Source organism: Musca autumnalis, unplaced genomic scaffold (assembly GCF_047663935.1).
Source record: "Musca autumnalis isolate F117 unplaced genomic scaffold, ASM4766393v1 scaffold_9, whole genome shotgun sequence".
NCBI lineage: Eukaryota > Metazoa > Arthropoda > Insecta > Diptera > Muscidae > Musca > Musca autumnalis.
The window spans coordinates 651,605-663,660 of NW_027412450.1; the positions used below are offsets into that span (position 1 = coordinate 651,605).

Genomic DNA, 12,056 nt, shown 5'->3' on the forward strand with positions numbered 1-12,056 from the left:
TTAGAATTTTTTCTTACCGATGATTTTTCCTATAGAAAAAGTTTTTATCACTTTTTCTCTAGAACAATTTTTATCGATGGCTTTTCCTATATAATGAGTTATTATCGATTACCTTTTCTACAAAAAAGGTTCTTATCGATGATTTTTTTTATAGAAACATTTTTTATCGATGACTTTTTCCATAGCAAACGTTGTTATCACTGACAATTTTGAAAGAAAACAAGTTTTCATCGATTTATATTTCTAGAAAGAAGTTGTTATCAATAATTTTTTGTTAGAATTTTTTCTTACCGATGACATTCCTATAGAAAAATGCTGTTATCGATAACTATTTCTTTACAAAAAGTTGTTATCGATTACTTTTTTGATGACGTTATCTATAGAAAAAGTAGTTATCGATGATTTTTCTATAAAAAATTTGTTATCGATAGCATTTTCTACAGAAAAAGTTGCTATCTTTGAATTTTTCTACAGAAAAAGTTGTTATCGATGAGCTTTTGTTTAGAAAATGTATTATCGATAACTATTTCTTTACAAAAAGTTGTTATCGATGACTTCTTCTTTGGGAAAAATTGTGGTCGGTCATTTTTTCTATACAGAAAGTTGTTATCGATGTTTTTCTTTAGCAAAACTTCTTATCGATGACTACTTCTTTAGAAACAAATTGTTATCGATGACTATTTCTTTAGAAAAAAATGTTATCGATGAGGTTTTCTCTAGAAAAAGTTGTTGTCGATGACGTTTTCTATAGAAGAAGTTATAATGGGTGACTTATTCTACATAAGAATTTGTTATCGATGACGTTTTCTATAATAATAGTTGCTATCGACGACTTCTTCTACAGAAAGATTTGTTTTTGATGAGTTTTTTCTACAAAAAAATTTGTTATCAATGACAGTTCTGTAGAAAACTTGTTATCGGCGACATTTTCTATTGAAGAATTTGTTATTGATTTTATTTTCTACAGAATAAGTTGTTGTCGATTACTATTTCTAAAGCAAAACATGTTATCGATGATTATTTCTTTAGTAAAAATTGTTATCGACGACTTTTCTTCAGAAAAAGCTGTTATCGATGATTTTTTCTATAGAAAAAGTTGGTATCGATGACTTTTTCCGCAGAAAAAATTTAATCGATGATTTTTTCCATAAGAAAATTTATTATCGATTACATTGTCTGTATTAAAAAATTGTTATCGATCACTCTTTCTGTAGAAAAATTTTTATCGATGGCTTTTCCTATATAATGAGATATTATCGATTACCTTATCTACAAAAAGGCTCTCATCGATGATTTTTTTATAGAAACAGTTGTTATCGATGACTTTTCCTATAGGAAAAGTTGTTATCGATAACTATTTCTTTACAAAAAGTTGTTACCGATTACTTTTTTGATGGCGTTATCTATAGAAAAGCTGTTATCGATGATTTTTCTATAGAAAAACTTGTTATCGATAGCATTTTCTACAGAAAAAGTTGCTATCGTTGAATTTTTCTACAGAAAAAGTTATTATCGATGACCCTTTCGTCAGAAAAATGTATAATCGATAACTATTTCTTTACAAAAAGTTGTTATCGATGACTTCTTCTTTGGGAAAATTTGTGGTCGATAATTATACCCTATACCACAATGTGGAAAAGGGTATAATAAGTTTGTTTTCCCAAAAATTCATGTAACGCCGCGAAATATTCGTCGTAGACCCCTCATGTGGTATACCAAACTTCATATCTCGACGAGATAAAGCGATTTAGCGATGTGTGTCCGTCCGTCCGTCCGTCCGTCTGTCCGTCCATTAAAAATTGTAATCAAGCTAGAGGCCGCAATTATGGACCGATTGTCACGAAATTTAGTATGGAGGTCGGGTTTGGACCAGAATAGAACTGATTAGTTTTTGGCGATTATCGTGAAATGTTAAAGGGATGAAATGGACCAAAAACAAAATTTTTGCTCGATTTTGTAGCCGCTCTGTAGGTCGCAATAATAGTCCGATCGGCTCGAAATTTTAAACGTAGTTTTGGTTTGAGATGAAGAAGTAGCGTGCAAGTCAACGGTATGATCGGATAATATTTAGCGGGTTAAATTGATCAAAACTTTTGTGTGAAAATTGGTAAAATTTCTAATGCACATCTTATAACAGCTAGCCCGGAAAGCTAGTGCACAGGGATAGTGGTATAGGGTATCACATGGTCGGCCCCGTCCGACTATAGTCTGTTCTTACTTGTTTTTTCTATACAGAAAGTTGTTATCGATGTTTTTCTTTAGCAAAACTTCTTAACGATGACTATTTCTTTAGAAAAAAAAATTGTTATCGATGACTCTTTCTTTAGAAAAAAATGTTATCGATGAGTTTTCTCTAGAAAAAGTTGTTGTCGATGAAGAAATTATGATGGGTGATTTATTCTACATAAAAATTTTTTATCGATGACGTTTTCTATAAGAATACTTGCTATCGATGACTTCTTCTACGATGACTTTGATGATTTTTTTCTAAAGAAAAATTTGTTATCGATGACAATTCTATAGAAAAACTTGTTATCGGCGACATTTTCTATAGAATAATTTGTTATAGATTTTTTTCTACAGAATAAGTTGTTGTCGATTACTACTTCTAGAGCAAAACATGTTATCGATGATTATTTCTTTAGAAAAAATTGTTATCGACGACTTTTCTAACGATTACTATATCTTTAGAAAAAGTGGTTATCAATAAAACAATTTTTTCGATTATTTCCCTGTATAAAAATTTGTTATCGATTACTTTTTTAGTATAAAAAGTTGTTATCGATCACTTTATCCACAGAAAAAATTGTTGTCGATGACCTTTTCTACAGAAACATTTTTTATTGAAGATTATTTCTTTAGAAAAATATGCTATCGATGACATTTTTATAGAAAAAATTATTGTCGATGACTTTTTGTATAGAAAAGGTTGTTATCAATTACTTATCGATTACTTCTTTTAGAAAAAGTTGTTATTGATAACTTTTTGTATAGAAAATGTTGTTATCGATTACTTTATAATTTTTTATCGATTGTTACCGATTACCTTTTCTACACCAAAAGTTGTTATCGGTGACTTTTTCTACAGCAAATGTTGTAGTCGATATAGTAAAAATTGTTATCGACGAATTTTCTTCAGAAAAAGCTGTTATCGATGATTTTTTCTACTGAAAAATTTGTTATCGATGTTTTTTATATAAAAAGATGTTAAGAATATTTCTTTAAAAAAATGTCATCGGTTTTATCGATGGCTTTTTGCTATAGAAAAAATTGTTATCGATGAAAACGTTGTTATCGATGAATGTTTCTATAGAAAAACTTGTTATCTATGACATTTTTTTATAGAAAAATCGTTTTAGATGAATTTTTCTGTAGAAAAATTTTTATCGATGAATTTTTCTATAGAAAAAGATGTTATCGATGATTTTTTTTTCTATAGAAAAAGTTTTTACCGATTACTTTTTCTATAGAAAAAAAATTATCGATGACGTTTTCTATAGAAAAATGTTTATCGATGACTTTTTCTATAGAAAAGTTATTATCGATAACTTCTTGTATAGAAAAAACTGTTAGCGATGACTTTTTGTTGCTAATCATATTTTCAATCAACTGTTTTATCTAAAATGATACGAATCTAATATTTTTCCAGGAAAATCACTGTCTGCGCATAAAAATTTTGGGCGATTGTTATTACTGTGTCTCTGGCCTGCCCGTTTCGAGATCTCAACATGCATCGAACTGTGTCAATATGGGTCTACAAATGATTGATGCAATCAGGTATGTAGATTATGAACTAAAACATTCTATCTTCTTTTATCTGTCAACCCACACATATTTAGCTACGGATACACACACATACCTACTTCTAAACAAAATTCCCACACAATTGTAAACATTTTACAAAATACAATATTTATGTAGATGACACCAACAGCGATGATGTACTTTGGAAATGTAAACAAATTGCTATTGAATTCTCGTGCAAACAAATCAACAAACACACATAAGTACTCACATACACATTCCTTCAGAGTAGGCTGACATAATAAGAGCCAGTATCCACATGGTTACTGTGGTTGTGAACCAACAACCGCTGCCACCCCCTTAACCCACCTGACAACAACCACCGATACAAGTTGGAACTCTGATTAAAGCCATGAACAACATCAGGACAACAGGACAAACACTTGTTTTAATATCTACCAGGTGTTGGATAACAATCACGACAAGAATCTATGTAGCCAAACAAAGAGAGGTGGAGAGAGAGGGAAAAAGACCACACAATCTAAAGTATGAAAAAAAGCCATGATATGGCCCCAAAGGATATAAAAGACTTTCCTTAATCTTTGCGAATTTATTTGAATTTTTAACAAATTGTCCTCCAGCCTCTTCCCCTGCATCGGCAATGGGGATGGGCATAAATATCCAACAAATTGTTTAATCTTCGGATTTTGTTGAATTTTTGACGTAAAGTTAAATCCACAAACAATGTAATCAATATTCTGATTCTGATTTTAAATGAGGATTTATTGAACTGGAAATGCTTCATTACAAAGGATAAGGAGGCAGGCTGGGTTTAAGTAATTGTTTTTTGACCTTTTTCGCAATGGGCGGTGGAAAAGCTCTATACAATAAGCCTTTGTTACAAAGAAAGGGTGGCAAAGGGTGTATAAGGGTTTTTAATAAAGTGGGTATAGAAAATGTTGTTATCGACAACAATTTCTATAAAAAAAGTTGTTATCGACAATATTTTCATGGAAAAATTTGTTATCGGCAACTATTTCAATGGGAAAAGTTGTTATAGACAACTCTGTCTATAGAAAAAGTTTTTATCGACAACTATTTCTATAGAAACAGTTGTTATAGACAACTATTTCTATAGAAAAAGTTGTTATCGATAACTATTTCTATAGAAAACGTTGTTATCGACAACTATTTCCATGGAAAAAGTTGTTATCGACAACTATTTATATAGAAAAAGTTCTTATCGACAACTATTTCAATGAAAACGGTTGTTATCGACAACTATTTCTATAGAAAAAGTTGTTCTCCACAACTATTTCTTTAGAAAACGTTGTTATAGACAACTATTTCTATAGAAAAAGTTGTTATCGACAACTATTTCCATGGAAAAAGTTGTTATCGACAACTGTTTCTATAGAAAAAGTTGTTATCGACAACTATTTCTACAGAAAAAGTTGTTATCGACAACTATTTCTATAGAAAAAGTTGTTATCGACAACTATTTCTATAGAAAAAGTTGTTATCGACAACTATTTCTATAGAAAAAGTTGTTATCGACAACTATTTCTATAGAAAAAGTTGTTATCGACAACTATTTCTATAGAAAAATTTGTTATCGACAACTATTTCTATAGAAAAATTTGTTATCGACAACTATTTCTATAGAAAAAGTTGTTATCGACAACTATTTCTATAGAAAAAGTTGTTATCGACAACTATTTCTATAGAAAAAGTTGTTATCGACAACTATTTCTATAGAAAAAGTTGTTATCGACAACTATTTCTATAGAAAAAGTTGTTATCGACAACTATTTCTATAGAAAAAGTTGTTATCGACAACTATTTTTATAGAAAAAGTTGTTATCGAAAACTATTTCTATAGAAAAAGTTGTTATCGACAACTATTTCTATAGAAAAAGTTGTTATCGACAACTATTTCTATAGAAAAAGTTGTTATCGACAACTATTTCTATAGAAAAAGTTGTTATCGACAACTATTTCTATAGAAAAAGTTGTTATCGACAACTATTTCTATAGAGAAAGTTGTTATCGACAACTATTTCTATAGAAAAAGTTGTTATCGACAACTATTTCTATAGAAAAAGTTGTTATCGACAACTATTTCTATAGAAAAAGTTGTTATCGACAACTATTTCTATAGAAAAAGTTGTTATCGACAACTATTTCTATAGAAAAAGTTGTTATCGACAACTATTTCTATAGAAAAAGTTGTTATCGACAACTATTTCTATAGAAAAATTTGTTATCGACAACTATTTCTATAGAAAAAGTTTTTATCGACAACTATTTCTATAGAGAAAGTTGTTATCGACAACTAGTTTTATAGAAAAAGTTGTTATCGACAACTATTTCTATAGAAAAATATGTTATCGACAACTATTTCTATAGAAAAAACTGTTATCGACAAATATTTCTATAGTAAAGCTGTTATCGACAACTATTTCTATAGAAAAAGTTGTTGTCGACAACTATTTCCATAAAAAAGTTGTTATCGACAACTATTTCTATAGAAAAAGTTGTAGTCGACAACTATTTATATAGAAAAAGCTGTTATCGATTACTATTTCTATAGAAAAAGTTGCTATGGACAACTATTTCTATAGAAAAAGTTGTTATCGACAACTATTTCTATAGAAAAAGTTGTTATCGACAACTATTTCTATAGAAAAAGTTGTTATCGACAACTATTTCTATATAAAAAGTTGTTATCGACAAGTTGTTATCGACAACTATTTCTATATAAAAAGTTGTTATCGACAAGTTTTTATCGACAACTATTTCTATAGAAAACGTTGTTATCGACAACTATTTCTATAGAAAAAGTTGTTATCGACAACTATTTCTATAGAAAAAGTTGTTATCGACAACTATTTCTATAGAAAAAGTTGTTATCGACAACTATTTCTATAGAAAAAGTTGTTATCGACAACTATTTCTATAGAAAAAGTTGTTATCGACAACTATTTCTATAGAAAAAGTTGTTATCGACAACTATTTCTATAGAAAAAATTGTTATCGACAACTATTTCTATAGAAAAAGTTGTTATCGACAACTATTTCTATAGAAAAAGTTGTTATCGACAACTATTTCTATAGAAAAAGTTGTTATCGACAACTATTTCTATAGAAAAAGTTGTTATCGACAACTATTTCTATAGAAAAAGTTTTTATCGACAACTATTTCTATAGAAAAAGATGTTATCGACAACTATTTCTATAGAAAAAGTTGTTATCGACAACTATTTCTATAGAAAAAGTTGTTATCGACAACTATTTCTATAGAAAAAGTTGTTATCGACAACTATTTCAATAGAAAAAGTTGTTATAGACAACTCTGTCTATACAAAAAGTTTTTATCGACAACTATTTCTATAGAAACAGCTGTTATAGACAACTATTTCTATAGGAAAAGTTGTTATCGACAACTATTTCTATAGAAAAAGTTGTTATCGACAACTATTTCTATAGAAAAAGTTGTTATCGACAACTATTTCTATAGAAAAAGTTGTTATCGACAACTATTTCTATAGAAAAAGTTGTTATCGACAACTATTTCTATAGAAAAAGTTGTTATCGACAACTATTTCTATAGAAAAAGTTGTTATAGACAACTATTTCTATAGAAAAAGTTTTTATCGACAACTATTTCTATAGAAAAAGTTGTTATCGACAACTATTTCTATAGAAAAAGTTGTTATCGACAACTATTTCTATAGAAAAAGTTGTTATCGACAACTATTTCTATAGAAAAAGTTGTTATCGACAACTATTTCTATAGAAAAAGTTGTTATCGACAACTATTTCTATAGAAAAACTTGTTATCGACAACTATTTCTATAGAAAAACTTGTTATCGACAACTATTTCTATAGAAAAAGTTGTTATCGACAACTATTTCTATAGAAAAAGTTGTTATCGACAACTATTTCTATAGAAAAAGTTGTTATCGACAACTATTTCTATAGAAAAAGTTGTTATCGACAACTATTTCTATAGAAAAAGTTGTTATCGACAACTATTTCTATAGAAAAAGTTGTTATCGACAACTATTTCTATAGAAAAAGTTGTTATCGACAACTATTTCTATAGAAAAAGTTGTTATCGACAACTATTTCTATAGAAAAAGTTGTTATCGACTACTATTCCATGGAAAAAGTTGTTATCGACAACTATTTCCGTGAAAAAGGTTGTTATCGACAACTATTTCCATGGAAAAAGTTGTTATCGGCAAATTTGTTATCGACAACTATTTCCATGGAAAAAGTTGTTATCGACAACTATTTCCATGGAAAAAGTTGTTATCGACAACTATTTCTATGGAAAAGGTTGTTATCGACAACTATTTCTATGGAAAAGGTTGTTATCGACGACTATTTCCATGTAAAAAGTTGTTATCGACAACTATTTTTATAGAAAAATTTGTTATCGACAACTATTTCCATATTAAAAGTTGTTATCGACAACTATTTCTATGGAAAAAGTTGTTATCGAAAAATATTTCCACAGATAAAGTTGTTATCGACAATTATTTTCAAGGAAAAAGTTGTTATCGACAACTATTTCCATGGAAAAAGATGTTATTCGCAAATATTTCCATGGAAAAAGTTTTTATCGACAACTGTTTCAATGAAAAAGGTATTATCTATAGAAAAAGTTGTTATCGACTTTAAAAAGTTGTTTTCGATAACTTATTATTATCTATGACATTGTAGTTAGAACAAACATTTTCGGACAACATTTGTTCAGAAAAATTTTGTTGCCGCTGCACATTCTTATCAATACACAAAACATAGAATAGAATATCTTTAAATAATAAACTTCTCTTCCTTTTTCAGACACGTTCGTGAAGCAACTGGCATCAATGTCGATATGCGTATTGGCATCCATACCGGTAATGTTTTGTGCGGTGTTTTGGGACTGAGAAAATGGCAATTCGATGTTTGGAGTGATGATGTTACGCTGGCAAATCACATGGAAAGTGGTGGTGTTGCGGGGTAAGTTGCGAGAGAGATAGAGAATACATTTTCATATCTGTAGATTTTTTATTATGATACGATTGATTATTGCTTTCCTTTTTTCGGCAAGCAGAGGTGTATTAAAGGAAATTGGTTTCATTTGGCTGATTTTTTTTAGAGAAGGAAACGGAAATTACCTGCTACCTGCGATTTGGCAATAATCAATGATTGCTAAAACGAAATATCACAATAGTAAACAAAAGAAAAATGAAATTGATTCTTGAAATGGAAATGACAGCTAATGGGGTTTTTATATAACACTTATCAATAAATCGGTAGCAAGCTTTGCGGAATATAATGAAGCCACATGAGGGAGGGAATGATCGATAAACACTTATTGTGGTAGGTAATGCATTTGGAAGGAAGAAATTAGGGAATTAATGGGAAGAAAGTAACCATTATGATGTTATCGAAAAGATTGTTTGCTGGGAAGGCGCCAAGAGATATTTAGAAAAGGTTCTTATCGATGACTTTTTTCGTAGAAAAAATAGCATGAATGATTTTATTTACACAATAATTTGTTATCGATGACTTTTTCTATAGAAAAAGTAGTTATCGTAGACATTCTCTATAGTAACAGTTGTTATCGATGATATTTTCTATAGAAACAGTTGTTTTCGATGACTTTTTCTCTAGAAAAAGTCGATATCAATGCTGATTTCTCTAGAAAATGTTATTATTGTTGATTTTTCATCGAAGAAAACCTGCTATCGATGACTTTTTCTATATAATAAGTTGTTATCGATGACTTCTTCTGAAGAAAACATTGTTATCGATGACTTCTTCTATAGAAAATGATGTAATCGATGACCTTTTCTATAGAAAAAGTTGTTATCGATGACTTTTTCAAACAAATTTATTTTATTGAAATCGATGTTTTATTCTATAGAAAAAGTTGTTATTGTTGACATTTTCAATAAACAATTTGTTATCGACGTCTTTTACTAAATAAAATGTTGTTATCGATGACTTTTTCTAAAGAAAATTTTGTTATCGATAAATTATTTTATAGTAATCGATTATGATATGTAGAAAATGTTCTTATCGATGACTTTTTTCGCAGAACAAATAGCATGAATGGTTTCATTTACACAATAATTTGTTATCGATGACTTTTTCTATAGAAAAAGTTGTTATCATTGACTTTCTCTATAGTAACAGTTGTTATCGATGACATTTTCTATAGAAACAGCTGTTATCGATGACTTTTTCTCTAGAAAAAGTTGTTATCGATGATGTTTTCTCTAGAAAATGTTGTTATCGTTGCTTTTATCGAGGAATACCTGCTATTGATGACTTTTTCTATAAAATGAGTTGTTATCGATGACTTCTTTTATAGAAATCGATGTTTTCTTCTATAGAAAAAGTTGTTATCGTGGACATTTTCAATAGAAAGGTTGTTATCGATGTCTTATACTGCATAAAATTTTGTTGTCGATGACTTTTTTTAAAGAAAATTTTGTTCGAGATAAATTATTTTGTAGTAATCGATCATTGTTTGTATAAAAAAACTGTTATAAAGAAAGTTTTGTTATTTGTTAAAGAAAATTTTGTTATCGATAACGTCTTCTATAGAAACAATTGTTATCATTGACATTTTCAACAGAAAAATTTATTATCGACGACTCTCTCTATACAAAGAGTTGTTATAGATGTGTTTTTCTGCAAAAAAAGTTGTTATCGATGATTTCTTCTGCAGAAAATGCTATTACCGATGACTTTTCCAGAAAAAAATTGTCATTGATGACTTTTCCAAAAGAATATTCTTGTTATCGATGTCTTCTTCTATAGAAAAATTTTTTTCGATGACAATTTTTTTTTATAACAAGTTGTTATCGATGACTTTTTCTACGAAAAATATTGTTTCGATGACTTTTTGTATGGAAAATGTTGTTATCGATTTACTTTTCTATACTAAAATTTGTTATCGGTGATTTTATTCTAAAGAAAAGGTTGTTATCGATTGCATTGTCTAACGAAATTGATGACTTCTTCTATCGAAAAAGTTGTTATCGTTAACATATTCAATAGATGACCTTTTCAATAAACAAAAGTTGATATCGATGCCCTTATCTACAGAAAATGTTGTTATCGGTGACTTCTTCTTAAGCAAAAGTTATTATCCATGAATTTTATCTAGAAAAAACTGTTATCGATGACTATTTCTGTAAAAAAAGTTGTTATCGATGCTTTTTCTGAATAAAACTTTGTTATCGACAGCCTCTTCTATAGTTATCGGTAACTGTTTGCATATAAAAAGTTGTTTTCGATTATGATTTCTATAGAAAAAGTTGTTATCGATAATTTTTTTGTACAGAAAATCTTGTTATCGATTACTTCTTCTATCGAGAAAGTTGTTATCGTTGACATATTCAATACATGACCTTTTCTATAAACAAAAGTTGATATCGATGCCTTATATTCAGAAAATTTTGCTATAGGTGACTGCTTTTCAAGCAAAAGTTATTATCGATGAATTTTATCTAGAAAAAACTGTTTTCGATGACTATTTCTGTAAAAAAAGTTGTTATCGATGCTTTTTCTGAATAAAAATTTTTTATAGAAAACTTTGTTATGGATAACTTTTTCCATATAACAACTTGTTATCGATGATGGTTTCTATTGAACAAATTGCTATCGTTGATTTTTTGTACAGAAAATTTTGTTATAGATGACTTCTTCTGATGAAAAGTTATTATCGAAGACATTTTCTAAAGACAATTTTGTTGTCGCTGACTTTTTCTAAAGAAAATTTTGTTATCGATGACTTCTTCTAGAGAAAAAAATGTTATCGATGTTTTTTTCTACAGAAAATATTGTTATCGATTATTTTCTATGCAGAAATTTGTCATACGTGATTCTTTTACAGACAATTTTTTATCGATTGCTTTTGCTATAGAAAAGGTTGTTATCGAAGAAATTTTCCACAGAAAATGTGGTTATTGAATGTTTTTCCTGTAGAAAAAAACAGTTATCGAAGAAATTGTGTTTAGAAAAAGATGCAATCGATAACTTTATCTTTAGGTTGAATTTGATATCGGTGATTTTTTCAATTAAAAAATTTGTTATCGAATGGACTTTTAAAAAAGTTGTTATCGATGACTTTTTCAATAGAAAAAATTGTTATCAATTACTTTTTCGTTGTAAAAGCTTGTGACTTTTTCTATGAAAGCACTTGTTATCGAACAGTATTTCCATAGAAAACTTTGTTATCGATGTTTTTCTACGGAAAATGTTGTTATCAATGACTTCTTCTGATGAAAAAGTTGTTATCGAT

At 28.7% G+C, this 12,056-nt stretch overlaps 1 protein-coding gene across 9 annotated transcripts in view; it reads left to right on the forward strand.

Annotated features, from left to right (window-relative positions):
- LOC141388256 (adenylate cyclase type 2-like) overlaps positions 1-12,056 on the forward strand; it is a 517,012-nt gene that overhangs the window by 473,734 nt on the left and 31,222 nt on the right. For all 9 annotated transcript variants that reach the window (XM_073958279.1, XM_073958284.1, XM_073958282.1 and 6 more), the window contains 2 exons: positions 3,650-3,777; positions 8,600-8,758. In XM_073958279.1, coding sequence (XP_073814380.1) covers positions 3,650-3,777; positions 8,600-8,758 — 287 coding nt within the window. The remainder of the gene's footprint in view (positions 1-3,649; positions 3,778-8,599; positions 8,759-12,056) is intronic.